We start from the raw sequence: 24,303 nt of genomic DNA on the forward strand, positions 1-24,303 counted from the left end.
TGGGTGCTTTGGAGGTGTTTTCCAGTACCTTGGGAGCCCACTGTGTTGGGGCAAGCATTCTTGCCTGATTCCAGTTATCAGAACTGTTTATGTGGACTCCACCTCCTTCTCTCCCTTAATCTTGGAGGAGGCTTCTTCCATGCATGTTCTTGCCAGTGATGATGGCAGAAAGCTGAAGATGTGCCCCACTCCTGCTGGGCAGGTGTTGTGTGTTTTTTTGTGTCTCAGTCCATAAAACGGGTGCAGAAACCCACGGCTGGAGGTGTTGGGCCAGCGGAGAAAATCAGCTTTCTGTTAAATTCAGTGCTTGCAGCAGGAGCTGTGTTCGTACCTGTAAAAGTGCTCCTAAATCCCGCCCTTGCCTGAGTCGTTCCATAAATCCCTCAGCAGCACGCGTGTGTGTAGGTAGAGGTGTTTTCTGCGCGTTAAACACACGTTCCTTTGCACGAAGAAAACCAGGCTGGCGCTGAAGACGCGCGCTTGGAATACGAGCCGAGGGCGATGGGATTTGGCTGGAGCCTGGCGTGGAGGAGTGGGAGGGGAGGGCACTTGGCTCTCACCCTGCCAATCTGGGCAGCAGCGGAGCCGAGGGTGTTGATCCCGGCGAAGGAGGTGACATTCCTGCCGGTGCAAGCTGCAGAGGAGCCCAGGGATGCAGCTGGATCCCGGCGGGATCCCTGCGGAGCCCTGAGGGTGTAGCCGAGGGACGCTGTGGTCTCGGGGACAAAAGGACCTTTCCTGGCGGGCACAGCACATGTAGGCTGAGCGAATCGCGGGATCCCGGTGCCAACCTTTAAATGGAAAATGGGTAAAGCTGTCCTTTCCTTACGCCCTCTCTAAGGTGGCTCTTGCCAGCTGTTTTGTGAAGCCTTAAAATACCTATTTTTGCTGTAGAATCTTGCCTCATGGCAACTTTTTGTGGTGGGGCTGTCACCCCAGGATAAACGCTGTAATTTAGTTAGTGTGGCCATGTGGATTGTTCCTTTGGAAATCTGGATGTGCCTTGTTCTCTCAGGAGCTTTTCTGTGTCAGCTGGTCCCTTCCAGGAGGGCACTGGGGACAAGTGTGTTCCTTAACTTTCCTATTTATTCCATTTTCTTTTCCCTAGTAGCTTGTGCAAGCAGCCAGGAGTTTAAACATCTGGAAAAGTCCCAAGGTTTTTCCTGGTGTTACTTTTGCCCTGTATGCGTTAGAGTATCCTTTGGCAGTGACTCAGTTCCTATCACGTCCAAGAATAAAGATTATCCAGAGGAATGGTTTCCTTCCTGTGACCCTTGGGACTCCTCTCGTGCTGTGGAGGTGGCCACAGGAAAGGGAAACTTTTAAGAGTGGCTGGCTTTGGAAAAACACGGAATGCACCTTATCCTTGGAGTTCAGGAGTTTGGGATAGGGATACTCATGTGGCTCGCTCCTTTTGGGAAAATGAGACGACTTGGGATCTGTGGACACAGAAATCATTCCAAGAGTAGTTTAATTTGCAGAGATGATTTTCCTGCTATAAATGTGGTCCTTGGGAAAGGTGAAACTTCCTAGCTGGCTTCCTGGCTCTTTAAAATCTGTTAGGAGCTCCGGGAAACCACTTCTGTGCTAATATCTCTGGTCTTACTCCATATAAATGACTTGGAACTGGAAAATACTCCCTTGTGGGAACCTGCTCAATCAGCATAGCCTGGCAGCTCCCTTTGCCATTAGGAAATGCCAAGGAAAGGGAACAGGAGGAAGCTTTCTGAGGCAGGTCTGTGGTTTCTGTATCATTCATCCCTGAACTAATTTTCTAGCGGAAAGCTGGGAATGCTAGGCCTGCCTGGCAAGCCACTGGAACATGCTCCCTGTTTTTTCCAGCACCTTGGATTGTTCTTGTCTGTGTGCCTCCAGCAGGAGCTTTCACACAAAGCCCTGCTCGTTCTGGGGTCATTTAGTCGGATATTGTGTATGATGTTCTCCTAAAATTTCTGTAGGTATTTCACATCCTGTCTTTAACCAAAGAAGATTTTCCAGGAAAACTTCCATCCAGTCTAGATTTGAGGGTGTTGGGAGGTGCCAGATGTGCTCTTGCCACCACATTGTGACTCTCTGGGTTAATTGCTTTCTCAAAGCCTTACTTTAATTTGGATTTCATTAGCTTTAATGTCACCTTTTGATTATTAGTGTGTTTTATCTCTCACACTAATCATCTCATGTTGCCAGCACATGGATGTGATATTAATTCCTGAGGTCATGGTGTGCCAGCAGAGATCTGTGGAGCTCAGGACATTAAAATTAATAAGAAAAGAACTAAAAACAAGGGAATTGCAATGACTCTATAGGCTAATGGTAGCATTTGTAGGAATTACTTGCACCTTTTTGTGCAAAAAAGTGTGGAATTTGCAGCTGAGGAAGAGGCAGTCCCTGCTGGTGTGTTCCTCTCGGTGTTGTGACTCTTCCCAGATGGCCTGGGAAGTGAGGATATGTGTGGGCAGACCAGCTGGTGTTGGAAAGAAGGGATTGGTGCTCAACCCAAAACATTCCTTACCCATTCGTTGTGGAGATTGCTCTTACCTCTGAAATACCTGGGATTTGATAAGGGCGGTCTGGAGGAAGAGAGGGGATTTATCCAGAGAAGAGATTAGGAAGATGGAGTATCTGCAGGTTGGCAGGAGCTGCTCTCTGTGCCTTCTCCTGAGGGATGGCTGTGGCACTTCCAAGGCAGCGTTCCTTGAATTTGCTGGGAGCTGAACATGGGATTTTCCCCTGCTTTAATGGGGCCATGCCAAGCCACGCTGCCCACTCAGGATTCACGGCGCTGGAGAAAAGGAACATTGCTCCACAGTCCTGGGTCACCCTGCCATGGTTTTCCAGCCTGTGGGAATGCCCTGGGCAGGGCAGGGAGCAGGGACATCTAGGCCTTGTGCAATCTCACTAAGCCACGTTTGCCAGCCGGTCATGGATGAGAGGGCCCGTGCCTTGAGAATTGTGCTATGGGAATGGCATTGCCCTTTCCTTAAAGGAAGGGGTTGCATCGTTCTGCCAAGTAAGCTGGAAGTGCAGAAGGAATATCCTTGTGGAGAAGGCCTGTCAGAGTTCAGTGCCCCATCTTGGTATCAGTTCTCTATATTGCTTTTGTTCTTGTAAATGCATTCCTGAAGCTTTAAGGACAATAGGGAAAAATGTGCTCAGAGTGTTACCTGTAATTCCCTGTCACCTGTCTCAGTAGAGCTGCCCTAAACTGACTCCTGAGACTCACATTTCCATAGGTTTAAGCAGAAAAATGTTTAATAATCAAAACAGGGCATTTGTGGAGCTTGGGAGCTCTGCAGAACTGATGGAAATTTCAGAAACTTTGGGAACTCGGTCTTTCCCCCAGATTGGAAGGAAAACCCCACATTTGCCAAAGCTTTGCTCTTGACCTGTGGTTCTGGGTCTCTGGAGGTCTGTTCCTAGGCTTCTTTGAGGAGATGGCAAGGAAAAGGCACGTTGCTATTTTGGAGTGTCACAAGTCTGTACGGAAATTTAATCGGCGTTGGGTGACTTCAGGGATGAGCTGCCGAAGATGTGCAGCTGCTCTAAGAATAGGGACTGTTTTGTTAACTCTGAGAGTTTAGAGAGATTTTAAAACATAACTTACAACTTAAAATTGATGGGGATATTTGTGTGGTTGGGTTCGACTTGAAGTTTTCCAAACCCTCCATCTATCCCCAACGTTTTTCCTGTTAATTACAGTTATTATTTCAGATGGGGTTGGTTTTAAGTTAATATTAATTTTTGCTGTATTTTCTTGTATCTTATTCTTTATAGAAACCCTCTGCTGCTTTTGGAGGAAAGGGTTTGTTGTACTATTTGCCATATTTTCATAGAATTCCCAGGTAATGTGTTGATTTATGGAGGGTACAGAGCTTTGACATCTATTTAAAAGTCTCTTTCAGGAATGGTTTAATTAATTTGCCATTATTTGGAATAAAGAATTAAATCACGAAAAAGTCACTGATGGGACTAATTGGGTTTGCTGACAGATCCTTTCACCAGCAGCCACAATTAATGCAACTTTTTTTAACCCAAGGGGCAAACTGGACTGGCTCTGCTTTGGAATTTTGTTCCACTTAAGAGGAATGGCCAAAATATTAATAAATAAATTCTTTGCATTGTGTTCCAGTGATTGTTATTATGTTTAATGGGTTTGTTGCATCACTGGTGACAAACAAGGCATGGATAACAAGGGTGCGGTCCCTGCTTAAGCTGACTTTAATTTGTGGGAGATTGAATGAGGCCATGGGCCGCCTGCTCCTGGGTGTTACTCCCTCCTTATCACCCAAGGATCTGCCAGAATCTCCCGAAAAATGACATGTTTAAACTATTTCCTTACATAACTTCTGTCATAGACTTCAGTTGGCAAATAAAAGTGCTCGTAGTCATTTCCTTGACAGACCTGCAGCGTCTCAATGTGACAGGAGAATGACCTAGCATGAAAAAGAGAAGTTGGGATCAAACTTAATCCCATTAGCTAGGAAAAAATCCCACTTTTCTGTGATCTGCAGTGCAGAAGAGCTTCACTTGCTCTCACTTGGTGTTTTAATTAGCAGGGCAAGGGCTTGTGTGAAAACAAACCTGATTTATTTCATGTCAATCTCCCAGGGCTTAAGTGGGGAACGAGCCAAATGTGTGATGCAGAAAGGCAGAAAAATAAGCCACTTAATATTCCAGCTTTTTAATAGTTTGGGATTTGTTGTGAATTCTCTCCCTGGCTTTAGATATTTTTGTGCTCAGGTACATCAGGCACTGCTTTGCAGAGTTTTTGATGTGAAACCTCCCAGATCTGGCTGCAGTTTGTACCCCCTTTGCTTCGGGTGTGTTGCCCAAACTCCTGTGTGTAATTTTAAGGGGAAGATTCCCAGCTTAGCTCTTTCCAGCCTCCCAGGCTGCAGGCCAGGAGAACATAAGCCTTCCCATATAATTCCTGCCTTGCTTACCTTGCTGGCTTGTTCTTAGCTCGCCTTACCCTGGTGTGTTATTTTAAAGTGTGTGTGGAGATGAAAACAATCCCCTTGTGCCGTTAAATTCATCCTGGTTTCTCAGACAAGCCCTTCTTTAAGGAGAGCTGCTCTTTTTTGTGGAATTTTATTTTATTTTTAAACTCCTGAGCTGTAAGAAGACATGGTGTACATCCATATTTCCTGGCTTTTTTTCTTCTCTGAAGTGGATTTGTGTGATGCTATGCTCTCTCTCATTGCTGTGTCATTGCTCACAGCTGCCAGCTTGCTCTTTCAAGAAGTCAAGCCCATCTCCAGAGTCATTCAATCCAGCTCCTGGAATCCACGCTGTGCTGGAAGCACCTTTACCTTGAAAACCTGTTGGGAGGGAATCTGGCAGCATGTGGAGATGAAAGCTGAGCCACAGGGGAAGTGATGAGAGGGCAGCCTCTTGTTTCTCCTTAAACAGGGCAGCTGGTTGGGTTTCAGGCTGGTGGCTATGGCACCAAAAATAAATGGGAAATGGGATGAATGGGGAAACCCTTCACTGTCCGACAAGATCCTCACAGGGAGGAGCTCATCTGAGTCATCCTTGTGCTGGTAGAGGGGTTTCTCAAGGTGTTTGTCCAAGGGAGTTATGTGTAATAACTGATTTTTTGGCAGTTTATAGGATCTGAGTACATTGAAAAAGCAGCTGACTTGGTGTGGGTGTTCAGGTGGTGAAAGGGTGAGGTGGGATTCCTAGATTTGTTTTGGTAGCCTCTTCAAAAATCAACAATGTTGTAACAATTATATATAATACGTAACATCTGTAACTCTACAACCATATAACAATACAATAATAAGTTTCAAAGCCAAACAACAAAACAAGGCATGAGATACCAAATTAGCCTGGAGTTCCTGTAACCTTTTTTGATGTTCACCATCGTATCCGTTCATCATATCCACGTGTAAATGCAGCGAGCGGGAGCGTGGTGTGGTTGGAGCAGGGGTTCTGTGTCTGCTGTCCTCCCTGCTGGGAGAGGCTGGGGTTTAGCTCTCCAGCTCCTGCAGGATCCAGGGCAGGCCCCACGTGAGCACTGATGGCTGAATCACCTTTCCTGGCACCTGGGAAGATGCAGCTGCCGAGCAGGAGCTCGTGGCTCCCAAGCTTTTCCCTGGGTTTTGGCGCACCGATTCCTGGCTAATTGTGGAAGTACTTGTGGCTCCTCGTGTTCTTCTCCTGGAGCTGGTGGTCCCTGTCCTCGGGACCACGAGGAAGGAGAGCCCTCAATGCCAAACTCTGTTCTGGCAGGGACAGAAGAGGATTGTGTCTGCTTATGAGGTATTGCATGTGTTCTCAGTGGATTGCAGGGATGCTGTGGAGTATGTGGGGTTTGGAGTAGGATGGGATTTTCATTCAGTAGTGCCCCTTCTTTGACTTTCAGAGCAGTTTCAGGTGGGTTACTGCAGGATTGTTTCAAGGTGAGTCAGTGGATGGTTTGGAAATTCTGAGGTTTATTATGCACAGGCAACCTGAATTTACAAACCTTGGCATCACATGGAGATGGAGTATGAGCTGCTGTTACAAAAGAATATATAAAGAAAATGGAAATAGAGCCAAATGTGTCACATACAGACACTTTCTTTTACAAGTTTTCTCCTCCCTAATCTTCCTCTTTATACGTGGTTTGTTTTACTAGTTTGTGTTAAGGGATTTTGTCCTCTAAACCAAAACTCATGGCGTGTCCTTTGGCCTTACATGGACAGAGTTCCTGTGCTTCCCAGCTGGGGCCAGAGGAGTTTTCCAATGAAAACAATAAGTGGCTTCTCATTAGGAAAGGAATTTTCAACTTGAAGTAAGAAAAGATGCAGCCATTGTAAGAATATTCTCTGTGTGGTGATCAGTGGGTGTAGGGTGTGGGTGTCACCAATGGCTGGGTGTGCTCTGTTCACTCTCCTTGCACAGAATCACAGAATCCTGGAATGGTTTGGACTGGAGGGACCTGGAAATTCATCCAGTCCCAAGGGCAGGGACTCCTTCCATTGGCCCAGGTTGCTCTAAACTCAGTCCTTGGACACTTCCAGGGATAAGGCAGCCACAGTCTCTCTGGGCAACCTGTGCCAGAAGAATTTCTCCCTGAGTGCTTCACCAAAATCCATATAAACCTCTGGGGATGTTTTGCTGCTATGGAACAGCCACCCAGCTTTGCTGACATGGCTGTTCTCACAGAAACCCCTTGTGCTAAGTGCACTGGAGCTGTAGGAATATTCCTGGAAATCCAGCATCTTGAGATGGCATCAGAGTTCTTACAACAGCAGCTGTTGTCCTTTAGAGATTAAAGAAAAATAAAAATTAATGACTAGTTTTTCTTGTGTAATTCCTGTGTCTGGAGTGAATTCTCTTTGGTTGCTCTTGAGGGCCTGTTCCCTCAGCTGCAATTTGGATTAGTAGGCTGTGAAATGGAGCAGCACTGTCAGGTGTGGACCTGCCAAACCTGGGGGGAGACCTGGAGCTGTTTAGATCCGGCTGTTTGCACTGGCTGCTGGTTTTTTCCGAGCTGCTGCTGATCACATGCAGTGCCTCTCTTCTGTTCTCTGCTCTCTGTGCTCTGCAATCCAGAAAACCTCAATATTCCTGACTGCTGGCTGTGGCTTTGGCCTCCTGAGGCTGCAGTGTCGGGGGGAGATGTGAGTTTTGCTGCTTTTTCATGTCAGTTTTCTCTGTTCTGAATTTCAGGAGAGCTCATACCCTGACAGTCCTGTTCATCCTCACATGTGCGCTGGGCTACGTAACCCTGCTGGAAGAGACTCCCCAGGACACAGCCTACAACACAAAGAGGTGAATATCTGAGGAATACCTGAATATTCCCAGGTGTGTTTTGGAGAAGGGACCTCCAGTGACCCCTGCACTCCCCTGTGGAAGTGCCTGTTCCCTTAGGAAGTTACAAAACCAGTCATAAGTCTGTAAGCTTCTCTCATGCTGATCACTGAATGCAATTTCTAATCAGTTTAGTGTCACTGTCAGGCTTGTGGCTGCTCTGTGCTGTGATTTAAAGCAAAACAGAAAAAGCTTGCTAAAGCCTCCTGGCTGGGTTTCTTTGGCAAGGGTTCTGCCTCTGTTTCTTAAAACAGCCTTTTCTTAAAAATAACCTTTCCTTAAAATAACCATCACTTCAAAATGCTGGGAGCTGTGTCTAAATTTTTCTGGCTCAAGTGTTTTCTGTAAAATTCTGTTCGAGATTTCAGTACAAATCCTTGTTTGTTGTTGAAAATTGCTGTGAGAACGTGTAGCCCAGAGGAAAGCTCTGGGGAAATAAGAATGAATCTTATATGTCTGGTCAATTCCTACTGTAATTTAAACTGATTCAATATGGTTGAATTTCTTTCTTTCTAAAATACAACAGGGAAGAAAAAGGAGGTAGGAAAGCAGTGTTTTAAAAACCTAAGTATGTTTTAAAAATATGCTGCAAAGCATCATTGCTAGAAGCAAGAAAATATTTTTTTCTACCAGTCTGATTTCTTTAATGAAATTTTTCTCCTTGCTGTTGAGGGTTTTTTTTTTCCTGTTTTTGTACATTTCTGAGGTGACTCAGGATGTAGTATCCATTGTCCTGGAGATACAGGAATTGGGGTATTTCCTGAGATAATCTTGGCTGTTGTTCTGGCAGCTACACAGTGCCTGGGGATAATGGAATTCACACTGTGCCCCACTGAGAGCTGGGATTTCACACGTGGCGGTGACATGGGACAAGCTGGAAGGTGTCTGGAGCTGGGAAAGGTTCTGGCAGGTTCCTGTGTGAACAAATGCTGTTTTATTCCCAGTCATAATGAAGCAGGCCAGGCTGGAGGCGTGGTGTGGCCTGGAATGGCCACTCAGAATTGGGAAGGGGAAAAGCTGAAAGAGAAGTGGTGACACATCCTTAGGGAGTAATACAGAGCTAAGGTGACTCAGTGGAATATCTTATTATTGAGCTTAGAGCCTCGACTGCCTTAATCAAAACAAACCCAGGGAAGATTAGTCAGCAGGTGGATCTTTCTCTCAGGAAACACGAGTTGTTGTCTGCTTATCCAGTCCCCAGTTGTTAAAATCAATTTACAGCATCATGCCAGGGAAGGGGCAGCAAATGGGCTTTGCTCACTCCTGCAGCTCTGCAAGGTCTTGGCACAAAAAAAAAATCCTTGAACAGCAGCATCCTGAGGCTTGGACAGGATCTTCCAATTTTTCCAGGTTTCATGTATCTCTGAACAAAAGGAGGCATTTCAGAGCAGGATGAGATAGGCGCAGTGTGCATCAGTCTATCCATAGGCCAAATCATCCCAGGTTTTGTATTTTTGCTTCCATAATTTCAAATCCCTTGTCCTGCCCGGAGACCTTTGTCAGTCCTAGAGTGTGGAGCTGTGTTGTAATGTGATTCCAAGCCCATCCAGCACGAGGCTGTCCCTGTGTGCCGGTATTCCTCGGGAACACTTGGTGCCTAATGACCAGGAGGGGTTTTGTCACCAGGGAGCACAGTCTGGAGCTGTCATGGGGTTTTATTTCCACCTTCTGCACACTGACAGTGGACCAGTGTCTGGGCTAGGTGCAAAGCCTAAATACACACTTCCCAAGGCTCCAGCCTCCTTTGTTTCTGTGTCTTGGCTGAGGTGCCCTTGTGAGCTGCAGTAGGTACTCAGAGCAGTAAATTGAGGTGAACTTCCCCAATTTGCTGGCTCTGTGTTTCCCGGACTGGAGTCATGGGATGCCCCCATATAAAATCAGGATTATGTCACCCTGTAAAAATGCTCCATCTGGTCACTGGCAGGAGCAAAAATAACCTTACAGCTAAAGACGAGCCTGACCCAGGAGAAGAGAGGACAGTGTTTGTACAGCCTTGAAAACATTTGGGGTGCAGGTACTGAGTGTATTCAGAAGTGGATTCGTGGAATCACTCACAGGAGAAGTGATGGACAAGACCCGAGTGAGAGCAGGAACCTCTGAGCTCACGGGGTGTGGTCTCTGTGGTTGAGATGGGTGTTTGCATCTATTGCAGGACTTTTTCTGTCCTGCAACAGGGCAGGGCAATGAAACAGTTAAAGGAGGGTTGTTTGGGGTTTTTTTGTTAAAGATAGGGTTGCAGAAGCCTTTTACATGTAAATGTAGTAAGAGTTCATTGGGATCAACGTGCCCCCGGTGTAAGAACAGTGGAACATTTCCTTTGTTAGGGAAGGAGAGACTGTGCTGTGAACCTGTCTGATCCATGGGAACTTTATTCCCACAGTTCTTCCAGGCATGGAATAGCTCATCCTGACTGACAGCTGTGACATTCTCCTCTGTTCAGCCTGGACTGAACTCCAGCTCTCAGTGTAGCCAAACAAACCCTGAGCATCTCCACTGCATGCCATGCAAGAAATCCACCGCTGCCAAATATTTGGAATGCTGAGGAGGGTGTCTTAGGGAAAAAAAGGTGGTTTTTTTTTCCATGAAAACACATACGGTTTAAAAACACCGGTGTGTTTCAGGATTGTGCATTCAATTTCCAGCTGGGAAATGTCTCTCCTGAGGTGCTTTTTCACACAGCTCTTGGCAATCCCTGCTTTCCGTGGGGACAGATCCAGGGATGTGTGGGTTTGCATGCTGATCTCGTGCTGCTGTGGCTGAGCAGCCACAGGGAAATGGAGGCAACAGGAGGCCAGAGCCCTCTGCCAGGGCTTGTGGCACCCCGAGGGGGTTGTACCAGCATGGATCCAGGCCGCTAAGGGACAGGGAGTGGGAGCTGGCTCCTTGAGTCCCAGGACAAAGGGCTATACACAGCTCCTCATTGTCCTGTGTGAAACGACTCTCAGCACAAACAAGAGTTTGTTTGTGCTGGTGGAGCTGCTGCCAGGCTCTCCCCCCTCTTTTTTTTTTTATTTGGTTAAGTGCTAAAATGATTTCTGTGGGCACATTTTGCTATTTTATGCCTTCCTGATTTGCTGCTCAGGAAGATCCATTGGCTTCCATCCAAAATCTGTGTCCAGCCAGGTGAGGAGAGGAGAACCCCTCTCAGGTGCTGGAGCATTCCTACCTCAGGCCAGACTGCTTAGGCATTGGAAGCTTCCTAAGGAGGTAGATTAATGATGATAAAAGGGAGAATTTCATTACCACTGAGGGAAAAAAAATGAGCTGGTGTGGTTATTTATGCAAATTTGTGATTTGCTTCCAAACTTCCTGTGGTGAAATTGAAGTAAATGAATGTATCTGGATCCCCAGCATATTTCAGCACAGCTGCTCTTGGGCAGAGAGTAGGTTTTAGAGGAAGGAGCACAGCTGAGCTCCTGTAATGATTTGGGTCCAGGATTTGAATTCCAGCTTTGGGAAGACAACCCTCCCAAGCCCATTGCAGTGGTCTGGACCCCTCAGTTCATGGCTGAGCTGGGGTGGGGTTGTCACACCACACAGGACTGGAGCTTCCAGATGCAACCAGGCCTCAAAATGTGGAATATTCTCATTATTGGAGGTCAGCTGAAAGGGTTTTGTCCTCCAGATCTTTGGAAATCCCCATGGAACCGTCTGTTCACAGATCCATTCAGCACCTAATTCTGGTGTGCTTCCCAGTGTTTAAAGCCAGCAAAATTACTGAGTTATATCTGTTAACTAAACCCCATTTTTATTTTCAGGAAGCACAAACATTTATATTCAGAGGTGAATGTTACAAAATTATTTTTGTAAATTCTTTATTCTTCTATTTTGAAAGCATTTTTGACATGTTTAAAGCACGAACAGTCTCCTGTTGCTTCTGGTTTGTAACATTTTCTCTCTGGCAGCAAAATTACTGGGTATTTTGTGTGACTTCTGCAGACTGAGCCATTTTATTTGCAGTCAGGGGTTGCATCATTTTCTGCAAACATGAAATGAGCTCTTTCCCAGCTTGTCCATCCTTTCAGCCAGCTCTTAAGCAGGTGATATGAGACAGCAAGCAGGATCCCGTGGGAGTTGAGGTGCAGTAAAAAGAGCATTTTTGGATTGCTTTATGCCATTTAAATCCATTAAAACTAAAAGAACATGCCCAGGGTCGTAGGTCTTTGGTATATTTGGGCTTCTGGTCTGATAATTTATTTTTATTTAAAATCTCTGTTATTTTCCTTAGGCTCTGTGTTATGGTTCCAGCTCTTGAAATAGCAGCAGTGCTGGTGTGGTCTGGAAAGCTCCTGCTTGTCTTTAGTTGGTTAAGAAGCTGTTTTGGAGTGGTGACAAGTCTGACAACTCCTTTTTGAATTCCATGGAAATCTAGTGGAGCAGTGAGGGCTGTCTCACTGCTAAATCCTGTGTTCTTTGTGAGCCAGGGAATAAAAGCTGCTCCCAGACACAGGGAAATGTTTGACTTGCTGTGATCCTCAGCCTTTTTTTTTGGTTGTTTTTTCTGGATGGTGTCTGGATCCATTTAAGATGGACACATTCATCAGTTGAAAAACATTGGCCAGACATTTCTCACATCAAAGAACCTAATTTGCAGTCTCAGGAGGAGGATGAGGCAATAAACCAGGGTGTTCTGTTTTTCCTTCCAGAGGAATCGTCGCCAGTATTTTGGTTTTCTTGTGTTTCGGGGTGACACAAGCTAAAGATGGACCATTCTCAAGACCTCACCCAGGTAATTCACCTTGCTGGGTTCACCCAAATAGTCCTGAGGAGCTGCCTGGTGTGTGAGGAAGGTAAATGTTTGTGTTGCCCGGAGAGCAGGTAAGTTGTAATTTCAGTAATCACAGGTGCCTCAGCACTGCACACTTGTCGTGGAGGCTCCTCCATAAACCATCCTGCTGGGCTTCCATGGAGCCTGGAGATCTGTTTGGATCTCCCTGGTTTGGCTTCCTGTTGTTGGTAAAAAGCTCTGTGAGAACTGCCAGGTTCTTAAACCTGAACTTCCCCTGATTATCCTCAGTTTTTTCTTCTCTTTGTGACCATATATCCAGTGCTGGAGCACTTCCTTAGCTTCATGTCCATTTTCCACAGCAGATAGAGGCCCTTGATTATGATTTTAAAGGTTTCTTGTAAGACTGGAAGTCTTGAAAGCATTTGAAAGCACAACATAAACCTCTTCCAGGTAATGTAATAGCAGGAGAAACACGAAAATATTTGAATGGTTTTGATCTTTTGCCTATTTTTAGATGTGAATCATTGAAAGAGAAAGAATCACGGGAATTCATATAGGCTTAAATAATATTCATGAATGCATTTAACTCTCCTATAGCCAAATAAAGCTGGGGTTTATGCCAGAAATTTAACCCAGCAGCCACCCCACAACCCTCAGCCAAAGCAGGCGTGGTTCCAGAGCAGTGCCCTCAGCAAACCTCTGCCAACCTGGGGGTTTAGTAAATTTGCCTTTCTTATTAAATAGAAGGTGTTAATCCTTCCTTCTGTTCCAGTTAATTGTGATTCTTTCTGTAAAATCAGTTGCTTTTTTTGAGGACACCAGTGACACTTGGGTGACCCCAGGTTTTGGGGGTTTGTCTGGGCTGGTTTTATTCCCTAGAACAAAGCAGGGAAGTTTCAGTCTTGCCCTCAATTTAACATTTCCCCGTAACATTTTGGCCTTGTTTTGAACTTTCTGCTTTCAGAAAGTCCTCTCCAGAGCTGCAGGCTTATTTTGGGGATTTTTGTGATAATGTGATACTTCCCAAATTCCTGGTTCCAGAGTGTGGAGCTGTGTTAGGAGCTCCTCTGTCACTCCAGTCCCTTGGGATCATCTCTGCTGTCCCTGCCTTCCCTGCTGCTCCTGCTGTGTGTCATTAACCTACTTTTCCTTAAGGCCATTAAGGAAACTGATCCCAGCCACCACCTTAGTGGCACCTGTCCAGACTGGTGGCTTTATTTCTTTTTTTGGCCACCTTCTGAGCATTCCCAGCTTTAGCCAGGGGCTCATCCAGCTTTGCCATTTCTCTACTGATTCCACACAAGCCCCTGTTTTCTCCAGCTTAATAATCTGCTGCATGGACAGACACCAGCTGCCTCCCTATAATGCAAAAATGTAGGATTGTCCTGGAAATAAGTAGGTGTGACTTTCAGGCAAGACTTCACCAACTTGCCCTGCTTTTATCCCATTTTCCACTGGCTTTGGTTCCAACCAAACCTTCAGGCAAAGGGCAAGCACTGCTTTAGCCCCAGGGACCAGTACAGTGCAGGAGATCTTAAACTCTGAGGGTCTATATATTTATTGGTGGGTGAACAGCCAAATTTGGGGGGCATTTCCTGGTAGAATTAATCCTGGATATGGTCAGCATCAGTAGTCTGTCTCCTTAGGATTTGCAGATCAGAGAGACTCTTCCTTCTCCCTGCCAGCTCCTTTACTGGAGCCTGGTGTTGTAGGAGCCCAGGGATGCTTTATTGCCTCTGTCAAGATAACACATCCACACTGTCATTCCAAAGAAATTTTCCATGACAGTTACTAATGCCTTGAGAAGCAGCTTTTAATATTCCCAGCCTTTGCCAGGAGTTATTTTGATTTAATACATGGTGTGTGACAGGACAGGCTGTTCAGGGAGTAACTTGTGAGGGTCTGGAGTAACCTGTGGGATTGAGGGCTGGGATAGCTGGGAATGTTCAGGCAGGGACCAGGCAAGGGCACCACTGGTGACACTGGAAGGAGCAGCTGCAGGACAAGTGTTTTCCTTGAGCAAACAACACAGATTTTTGTATTTTTTACTCGTTTAGCCCCTCAGGCAGGGTAGACCAAACTCTGGGCAGAAGTAGGGGAAGAGATTGGTTGGATTTAGCTTTCTGGGATGTTCGTGCCCTGTTCCCAAATCCCTGCAAGGCAGCGGTTTAATGTTTGATCACAGGAATCACTGTGTTATCAGGTGTGTCAATGATTAGTAGAGACCTCCTTACTCAGGAGGAAAGCCCTGATTGGAGGGAGGCAAAATGGCAAGTGAATTAAAGGAAAACAAGTATTGGAGATTTGCCAAAAACAACCTTGCAGCTAAAGCTGAGCCTGCCCCAGGAGGAGCGAGAACAGTGTTTGTACAGCCTTGAAAATGTTTGGGGTGCAAGTACTGAGTGTGTTCGGGACCTCTGTGAGCTGGGGGGAAACCACAGCACTAAATCAGAATCAGATCTCAATTTTTAATAAGCTTTCACTGAGCCTGCTGCCACAGCCCTGTGTATAGAGGGGAATAAAAGCTCAGACAAGGATTTAGATTTCTCTGCTTTCTGTGTCTGCATCAATTTCAGGACCAGTCTGTCACATTACTGACTGTGAGCAGTGTAAAATCTCTGGTAGGAGGTTTATGGGATAGAAAAAACAGCATTTTTAGGTGTCTGGCAATGACATTTAAAGGTGGGAGAAGTCTGGTGGTGAAAGGTTAATTTTTCTCCCTGCGGGCTTGAACGTGGTGCCAGTTTGGGAAGAGGCTCCTCTCTTTTAGATAATCCTGTAACCAATGGAGCTTTTGGGTTTTTATTTTTTCTGTTTTGTTTTTCCTAAGCTGCATTCTGGAAAGACAAGGGAGTGAAAGCTGTGACAGAGCTCTGAACTGCTGGTCTCCAGGCCATACCTGCCTTTTTTATTTTCCCTTTTTCTTTTTTATTTCCCAGAAGTGTAAAATAGGTGATGAAATTAATTTAGCAGCTTTGCTGCAGAAAGGTCCCTCCTTCCACATTGTGGCCTCTTTTAATGATGGTGTCAGATAATGCTTTTAAAAATTCATGGAGTTTGTTGGTATTTTTGGTTTTGATTCTTTTTGTTTCTTTGCTGTTCGGTGTGTTTTTTTGGTGTGGGGTTTGTTTTTTTTTTTTTTTTTTTTTTTTTTTTTTTTTTTTTTAATTTATTTTCTCCTTGAGGCTGAACTGGTTAAAGACATGTTTTGGGAGAAAACATCTCCTGAGGAGCTCCACGGGGAGTTGATCTGGGGTTCTGAGCTGATAACTCTGTTTCATTCTTGTGTAATTTATGCCTGGCCCTGCTTTGAACATCAAAGTGCCTACATTGCCTTGGAATTAACAGAGAGAGATTCCCAAGTCAGGCCTGAGGGTCTTGGTTTCTTGGCAAACCCTGTTGGGATTCCTCCCCATCATCCCCATGGACCTGAGGAAGGAAAACTCAGTTTATAACCAGGAAGCACCTGAAGGCAGGTCTCATCCCAGGAGTGGTGTGTGACATTTTTGGAATTTCAGTATCCACCCAGAATGTGTCAAGTTTTCCTGAATTCCCTTGTGTGGAATCTTTGGATCTGGGGAGGGAAAACTGCTGGAGCTGTGTGTGTACCCCCCCTGGCTCTCCATCACCCTCTCAGGACAGGAAACAGAACCCTGAGGGAGGTCAGAGCCCAGAAGTCACTGCATGGAACAACAGCCAGGCTCTGGGAGAGATCAGGGGCATGGATGAGCCCGTGGAGAACAAAACCTCTATCCAGGATGGCCTGTGACCCAAGGGCTGAGCCTATCAGGAAAGCTGGAAGTGTGCAGCCCCTGTAATTTGGGCACCCTTTGGATTCAGGTGTCACTGGGGTGTGCCCAGCTCTGTAATCACACATCTGGGGAGGGCTCGGAAGCAGCTGAGCTTTGCGTGGCATTTCTTATGGAGAATCCCAGGTGGTCTCTGAGGCCTTGCATCCAGCACCTGCTGAACCTTTGGTCCACTTGTTTTTAATTTCATTCCAGGTACAAGTGAAATTACCTTTGGGGTTTTGAAATGCTTTCTGCCCCGTGGGGACACGACCTTGTCCTCAGGCTGAAAGCTGGGCTGCCAAACCTGACTGTGGCCTGCCTTGGGTGTGTCTGGTGTAGCCAAGGTTGGACAGGTCAGGTCACCTGAGACCAGGGAGAGAAAGTTCAGGAAGGATCAGGTTCTCCTCCAAGGACTGCTGGAAAGCATTGCAGGTGGCACATTCCTTTCCTTGCACTTCTTAACTGCTGAGTTGGTTGGGTTGAAGTGTTCTGGATCTGAGTCCCTTCTCCCAGATCCAGGTCAGTGCTAAGCAGTTCCAGCAAAGTTACACAGCAGCCTGTGTGGGAGTTGAAGATCCTTTCTGGTTGTTTCCCTGAGGGAGGGTGGGGAGCTCTGTACTTGGGAGCTGGGAATTATAATTCTGTGGTGGGAGCATCTCTTGAAATGGAATTGCTTTCCTGAGAAGCTGTGGCTGCCTCATCCCTGGAAGTGTTCCAGGTCAGGTTGGGCATGGAGCAGCCTGGGACAGTGGAAAGTGTTCCTGCCCATGGCAGGGGTGGAGTGAGATGGACTTTCAGGTCCCTCCTAACACGAAGCATTTCAGGATTCCATGAAATTGAAATAAATGAATAATTGACTTATGGTTTGCTCCAAGGCTGCTGACATCCCCTGTGTCTCTCTGCAGCTTACTGGAGATTTTGGCTGTGTGTCAGCGTGGTCTATGAGCTCTTCCTCATCTTCATCCTCTTCCAGGTAAGTGACTGACACCTCCAGGTCCTAAATGTCATTTTCTTGTGGAGATCAACTCCTTTGTGGTGTGGTTTTTTTTGGTTTTTTTTTTTTTTCCCTGCTGACTCCAGGAGATGCTAATTTTTGTGAGTCTGTTTAATGAGACTCTGAGGCTGAGGGAAGTGGTAATATAAAAATATTTCACCTGCTCTGACCTCCAGTCACCCGCAGCCCAGGGCAGACACGGTGTTGTAGTGGGTTTGGATGAGCTGGTGGAGCAGTTCATGTTCAGGAGCTGGTGTTTCACAGTCCAGTCTCTCCCTGCTGGGCCGTGTGTGGCTCAGGGAGAATTCACCTGGTTTCATCTTTGGAAATACCTTTTACCTGGAGTGACAGGTTCTTTGTAGGTGTGGGGGTTCTGCAGTAAACTAAAACTTCACACCCAGCTTTGTGTGGTGGCAGGAGCTGAGGAGCAGGTTTTTCACAGAAACACATGCCCTTGGTGCTTCCAAATTAAACAGTTTTTACTGTGTTCTTTTTTGACCACACTTTATCATATCTTGTCCTTTAGTAAACTGAGAACTTGCCCCTGACTTTTACAATTCTCAGAAACTAAACTTAATTCTTTTTGAGACAATATACTCATCAGGCAGCTCTAAAAATCATTTTGCCGCAGAGAAGGATGAGGAATGCTTTTTGTGTTTAAAGTTTTGCTTCTAGAGGCCGTGTGGGCTTGAAGAAGTAGGGCTGGTCACCCTGGGTTTTTCCAGCCATCCTTGAGCATGATATCCCTGACTAGTTGCAGTCAGACTGAGTGATTTTTATTGGTTGTACTGGTGTGGTTCTGAATTCCAACAGAAAAGCCTGGAATGGCTTTGCTTCCCTGTGGCAGCGTGTGGTGTCAGCAGAGATTTAGTGGTTAAGGAACTCCCTGGTGTTGCTCAGCTTTTTACTAAAAATACATCATTGTCTTGCCCAGGTTTAAATAAGGTTAAATTCTGCTGAGTCTGCAGGTGGCTGAATTTCCTGACAGCAAATCCAAGCTTGCTCGTGGCTGAAACTTGTCCCAGAGTTCATGTGACTTCAGCAGTTTATTCTATAATTTTATTATTACTCTGCTAATTAATTTTGGCTTTGTCTAGCTTTGCTGCCTGTCACAGATGTTCCAGGGTCAAGCCTTGACCATAACACTCAGTGATTCCCTTGGGAAATAAATGCTCAGCAAATGTGTGGCTGATTTGGTGACAGAAGAGTTCACATTTCGGTCGTTTTGATAATTTTTTTTTTGCTGTTTTTATGGGACCTTACTGGAAATGGGTGTTGGGATGGAAATGAGCTGTGTGAAGCTTCTGGGAAAGATGGGGAGCACAGAGGAGTGGGTTGGGGTAAAGGGTTAAAGATCACTGATTTGTCATCTTTAAGGTCATTCTGTAGCCATTTTCCCCCTTAATATTTAGGATTAGAGGCTCCAAGTCAGGTGTGAGTGTAGGGGTTGCTTCAAGGCCTGGCTTTATTTCAAGACTTGTTCTGCAATGAATTTGAAAAAAGGTCGAAGATGAATGTTGGTTTTGAATTCTGTGTGTGAACCCTTCAGGGGGTGCTGGGTTTCTGTTCCCTTGCAGACCGTGCAGGACGGGAGGCAGTTCATGAAGTACATCGACCCCCATTTAGGGGTTCCTCTGCCAGAGAGAGACTACGGGGGCAACTGCCTGATTTATGACCCTGGCAATGGAACTGATCCCTTCCACAACATCTGGGTAAGGAGCAGGCTCACTAATGAGGCTGTTTTGGGGTAAAAAGCTGCGTAATTGACCTCTTCAAAGTGCATTTGTGAGTGTGTCTGAGTGCTGAATCAGAGCACAGCCTGTGAGTGACTCTTCAGCCTCTATTTCTCTTCTCCTGACCGTTCCTGTCCATCAGATGGGGGTGTGTCTCTCTGGATCCCAATTACCTGATTGCCCAGGGCTGAGCTGTTCAACAGCTCTTCTTTCTCAGGTCATTGGTGTCATTTTCTCCTCAGGGTCTGGATTTCTTCCTGAGCTTGAGGAGTCTTCTCCTCAGTCACTCTGAGGCACAAAGCCCTAAAGCTGCACCGCAGAGTCCCAGAATGGTTTGGGTTGGAAAGATGACATAGCCCCACCCCCTGCCATAGGCAAGGACACCTTCCGCTAGTGCAGGTTGCTCCAGCAGCACTTTTCTGAGTCCTGAAAACGGTCAGGTTCCTCACTGGCAGAAATTCCAGGGCAAAGGAATGATGGTGATTTACAACTCCCTGATTGCATGGGGTGAGGAGCACCCGAATCCTTTGGGTCTGCCCTGTAAATCTTCAGTGCATCAAAAACTGGAATAACTGGGATCTTATAAAAGTAGAGGGAAAGGCACTGTGCCCAGGGACTGGCAGATCTGGTGAGATTTAAGAAGCTCTGCTAAATTCCATCCTGATGAAGGAATGCAAGTATTCATGTGTGGAAAAAAAAAAAGAAGCTTATTGCTGCATTTTTTCTTGGAGAAAAAAAAAAAGGCTGTGAACTTCACTCTGTTCTTGGTTTTCAGGACAAGCTGGATGGATTTGTTCCTGCTCACTTTTTTGGGTGGTACCTGAAGGTAAGAATGGCTCATTTCACCTTGGGGACTCTGCTCCTCTGTTCCCAAAGCCTCCCACCTCCCTTGTGGTGCCAGGGCGTGGTCATTTAAACCAAGCTGTTGGCAATACATGAAAATACATGTCAATATGTGAAAAGCCTTTTCCCCCGTTTTTTTTCTGTCTCCTGTCCATGTTAGGCCACCTCATTTCTTCCCAAAGCTTTGTTACATCAACAAGCTCCTTCCTTCCTCCACAGGGATTTATCCTGGGGTCAGATCAATAAACAACTTAATTACTGTAGCAACAGAAATGCTGGAACAACCTTTGCAAGTGGAGTGTGGGGCTGGCAGTGACAGTGATATCCCCAAACACAAATGTTGCTGCTGCTGCTTTCCCAGTGGCATCAGATCAGGATTTTAAACCATTTAATGGGCATTGGTTTAATTCTTGTTACTTTTTAGTTGGTGTCAACCAACTGTGGATGGAATTCCAGCTGTGCCTGTCTCTGGCAGGACATTCAGCAGTGTTTTGCTGATTACTTTGGTCTAAATATTAACTTTTTTAACCAATCAGGAGATTTTGCCCCCTGCAGACCTTGTTTGGGTTTGCTGTTTGAATAACAAACTGACAGAGCTCGGCTGTTTTAAAAACAAATTGGAACTGTTAGTTTGTATTTTCATTTAAAAGTGCAGATGTGTTCTATGAGTGGTTTGGGGGATCCCTCAAAACCAGAGGTGGATTTGCTGGGTGTGAGGAGGCCTGGACTTCAGCTTGTTCTGTTAATTAACTGAATTCTAAGTTTGGAAAACTTGGATCTTTTTCTTCCAAGAGAATTGCATTAGAAACTGGGCTGCCCAGCTGGAAGGAATCTGGCTGCTGGATTTCCTCTGGGCAACAGCATATTTTTCTCTTAAATATGTTAAATATAAACCTATTTCTCTATTAAAAGCTGGAGGTTGAGGGTGTTGTCTTAATAAACAGAGATGGGCTTGTGTTTGGATTTTTTCCCCAAATCTCAAAGCACCAGGATGGCAATATTGAGAATGAATGGACCTCATTCATCAGAAATTATTGTGGCTTTGGAGTCATTTACAGCCCATAAAAGGCTCTGAAAAGCCTTTTCTGAGCACTGTTAGAAAGATGCTGCCTGTGGTGGTTGAGCACCCAGTAATTCCACGAATTTAACTCGTTTTCCTCCTGCTGAGTCCCATTTTACCAGAATTTATCATAATCTGTATTCCTGTGCTGGTTTTGGCTGGGGTGGAGGTGATGTTCTTCAGTGTCATTCTTGTCTCTTGTGCTGGTAATGTTGATCAGTTGAGAGGCCTGTGAGCATTTGGACCATCACATCATGAAAATAAAATTGTCCTATGTTTCCTGATCCTTCTCTGGTTACTGGAGACAAGATCTACAACTGTAGATGTTTTTTAGCAGCTGTTTAAAAGACTTTTTTTGTTCTCCCTTCAGACTCTGATGATTCGGGACTGGTGGATGTGCATGATCATCAGTGTCATGTTTGAGTTCCTGGAGTACAGCCTGGAGCACCAGCTCCCAAACTTCAGTGAATGCTGGTGGGATCACGTATGTACTGCAGGGATCAGGCTTTATTTGGGAATACAGATTTTACAGGGAGAGCTAGGAAGTGAGGAGAGCTGAGTTGGATCACGTGTGTGAGTGCTCCCTGTTGAGTTTATAACATGATTGTCACTGTTTCTGTAATTTTGTGTGTTACGAACACTTAGACATGGTTAAATATTTATTTGGGTTAATTTCACACTGGAGGGAGGATCTAAAGCTGTACCTGAACTTTTTAAAATATTTGCTGATGGTGCAAAGAAATAAAGTCTGAAATTCAGAGAAAGGCAAAACTTACTGTGAGCTTAAAGGGACACCCTTTTAAAGTAGTGTTTTGTTTTCCTGTGAGGTGTGAGCTGGTGCCAGAGCGATCAGAATTCCCTGCAGTCAGGGCACGCAGCTCTGGGTCTGTGTTTGGATGGATTTGTGAAAGACCCAAGCTTGGAATGATCTGCTCCATGATTGTATTTCCAAAATTCATTGCATTATTAGAGACATCAAGCTGAGCTATTTAGCCTTCAGAAAATCTATGGAATTAACACTCTTGAAATGTCCCACTCGTTAGAATGCAGACGTCTGCCTGTAGTGATTCCCTTTCCCGAGCTCTAGTGTTCCTTCCCCAGCATCATTCCTGTGTTTCTCCTTCCAGTGGATAATGGATGTGATCTTATGTAACGGGTTAGGAATTTACTGCGGGATGAAGACCCTGTCCTGGCTTTCCTTGAAAACCTACAAGTGGCAAGGACTCTGGAACATTCCAACCTACAAGTAAGTTGGGGAGGAGGGGAACTCCACAGGCACAGCACAAAGGTTGAACCCTTGTTCAAGAGCTTGGTTGTTCTGTTTGGGTTAATATGGATTCAAGAATTCCTGGGTGTTCGGGTGACTCCAGGATCCAGTGACTTGCTGCTGCGGGGAGGTTTGTTGGAGAGTTTGATTCACCTTGTGAATGGGATTGTTGGAAAGACACCTGCGTGTCCCAAACATTCCCTGATGGCTGGCAGTGAGGGCATGCGGTGGAAGTGAGCTTGTTTAATGAAATGGTTTAAGGAGGTGCAGAATCCAAGTTGGCACCATGTTCCCATTCACAGCGAGGATCTCTTTGGTCTTTTTTGCATTCCCTAGTAACCAGAACTTCACAGGAACTGGGACACTGGGAATTAAAATTTAATAAATCCCTTGTAGTCGTGTACATGACCCATCACGCTCTGTAGTGTCTTTGCTACACTAAAAGGAGGAAAACTGCTTACAACAGTGGGTGTAGTATATGAAAGCTTAAATCGATAATTAAAATAACAAGCTCGGAGCTAATCTTGTTAAGTTATGATTTTAATGCAGTAAACTGAGGCATTTTGCATAACTGAACTGGTGTCCCAAATGGAAACACTGGCAGATGCCTCTTGCCTCCTTTTCCTTCAAGCTGCAGTGGTTATTTTGCTCCTTTTCCAGAGGCAAGATGAAGAGGATCGTGTTCCAGTTCACCCCATACAGCTGGGTGAAGTTCGAGTGGAAGCCGGCCTCCAGCCTGCGCAGGTGGCTCGCGGTCTGTGGCATCATCTTCGTGGTGAGGACACCTCTCTGGCCCTTCTGTCCCCTGCTCCCAGGTCCTGTGACTCAGGCTGCAGCTCTGGGGGTGTTCCTGAAGCTGAGGCCGAAGGGATCTCTTCCCAATTCTGCAGAACAGGGCGCTGTGGCTGTGTCTCTGGGATGGGTGACAGATGCACTGCAGAAAGGGTTGTCCTTGCTTGCTGACCACTGTTGCTGGCAATGGGAGCAATATAAACTGGGATTTTCGGGTTTTCAGCAAGTTCCTGCACCCCAAAGCACTAGCTGTGGGTAAAAGTAGCTCAAATCCCTCGGTTTTATGCAGGTACAGGTCACATTACAGCTGGAAAGGTTGTATCCTAGGCCTCGAGCTCCTCTGAGCTCACTCCTGAAGCACAGATCTGCTTAAATAATTCAGTTCTCCTAGATTTTTCTTTTTTTTTTTTTTTTACATTTCACTGCACACACAGCACCTGAGTGGGTGGAATTGTTTTGTGCTGGGAATGCAACATCTGAAATTCATACCTGTGCCTGTGAAACTGAACTTGTCATGCACGTGACACTGATAGGGAGGGCAAACCAGGCAGTTCAAATGCCTTTTTCCCACTTCTGTCCCTTTTCCAGCGGGGGGACTTTGGCCTTTGTGCCTTCCATGGGATGTCACTTGGCTCTGCTCTGAGCAACTCCAACTTTTCTCAAGCCAGCAGCTGTGAAATTTAACTAAATCCATCCCCAGAGGCACTGGGCATGAGCCAGGTTCAGTGGCACAGGACAGAACTCTGTTTTGCCAGAACAAGCTCCCGGGACACATTGCCCAAGCTCATGTGGCACACCAGGCCTTCTTAGTGGAAGGACTAAAAGAGTATAAATAAAATAGATGTTTCCCCAAAAGATTGCTGGTTGTAACCCTGAAGAAATTGGGGTTTAGGTGCTGCTGCAACAGAGATCCCAGCAAATTTGCACTGGGCTGTGGGATTATGTTTCTTTTCGCACATCCCAGCTTCAGCTGACAGTTTCTAAGTAGCTTCAGGTTCTGGCTCACTCCTTGGGCTTCAGCAGTGCTTAATGCCCTTTGTTATCACTTCTTTTGAAGTGACAGTCTGATGTCTCTCTGCCCCCTTAAGCACATTGCCAGGGCAGCTGCTCGAGAGAACATTTTGCTCTTAATTTATAATCAACTTTCTCAAGCTGGCTTTGAGGGTGAGTTTGCATAACTGAGGAAAAACAACCCAGCCCAGCCCCCCAGGATGTGCAGCTCTTGTTACGGTGGGGCTCCCTCAGCTGGGTTTTAAAGGACAGGGAGAGGAAAAGCTGTGCTTTTGCGATT

At 45.8% G+C, this 24,303-nt stretch overlaps 1 protein-coding gene across 2 annotated transcripts in view; it reads left to right on the top strand.

The window, feature by feature from the left end:
• PTDSS2 (phosphatidylserine synthase 2) overlaps nt 1-24,303 on the top strand; it is a 30,053-nt gene that overhangs the window by 652 nt on the left and 5,098 nt on the right. Inside the window, exons 1-9 of one of the 2 annotated variants that reach the window (XM_063397864.1) lie at nt 611-808; nt 7,663-7,764; nt 12,450-12,532; nt 17,229-17,296; nt 18,895-19,029; nt 19,826-19,876; nt 21,324-21,437; nt 22,081-22,199; nt 22,881-22,995. In XM_063397864.1, coding sequence (XP_063253934.1) covers nt 798-808; nt 7,663-7,764; nt 12,450-12,532; nt 17,229-17,296; nt 18,895-19,029; nt 19,826-19,876; nt 21,324-21,437; nt 22,081-22,199; nt 22,881-22,995 — 798 coding nt within the window. In that variant the 5' untranslated portion in view covers nt 611-797. Of the gene's footprint in view, nt 1-610; nt 809-7,662; nt 7,765-12,449; nt 12,533-17,228; nt 17,297-18,894; nt 19,030-19,825; nt 19,877-21,323; nt 21,438-22,080; nt 22,200-22,880; nt 22,996-24,303 lie in introns of those variants that run through there. The other variant, XM_063397863.1, reaches the window with a different exon arrangement.

This window comes from Prinia subflava, chromosome 5 (assembly GCF_021018805.1).
Source record: "Prinia subflava isolate CZ2003 ecotype Zambia chromosome 5, Cam_Psub_1.2, whole genome shotgun sequence".
In the NCBI taxonomy this organism is placed as follows: domain Eukaryota; kingdom Metazoa; phylum Chordata; class Aves; order Passeriformes; family Cisticolidae; genus Prinia; species Prinia subflava.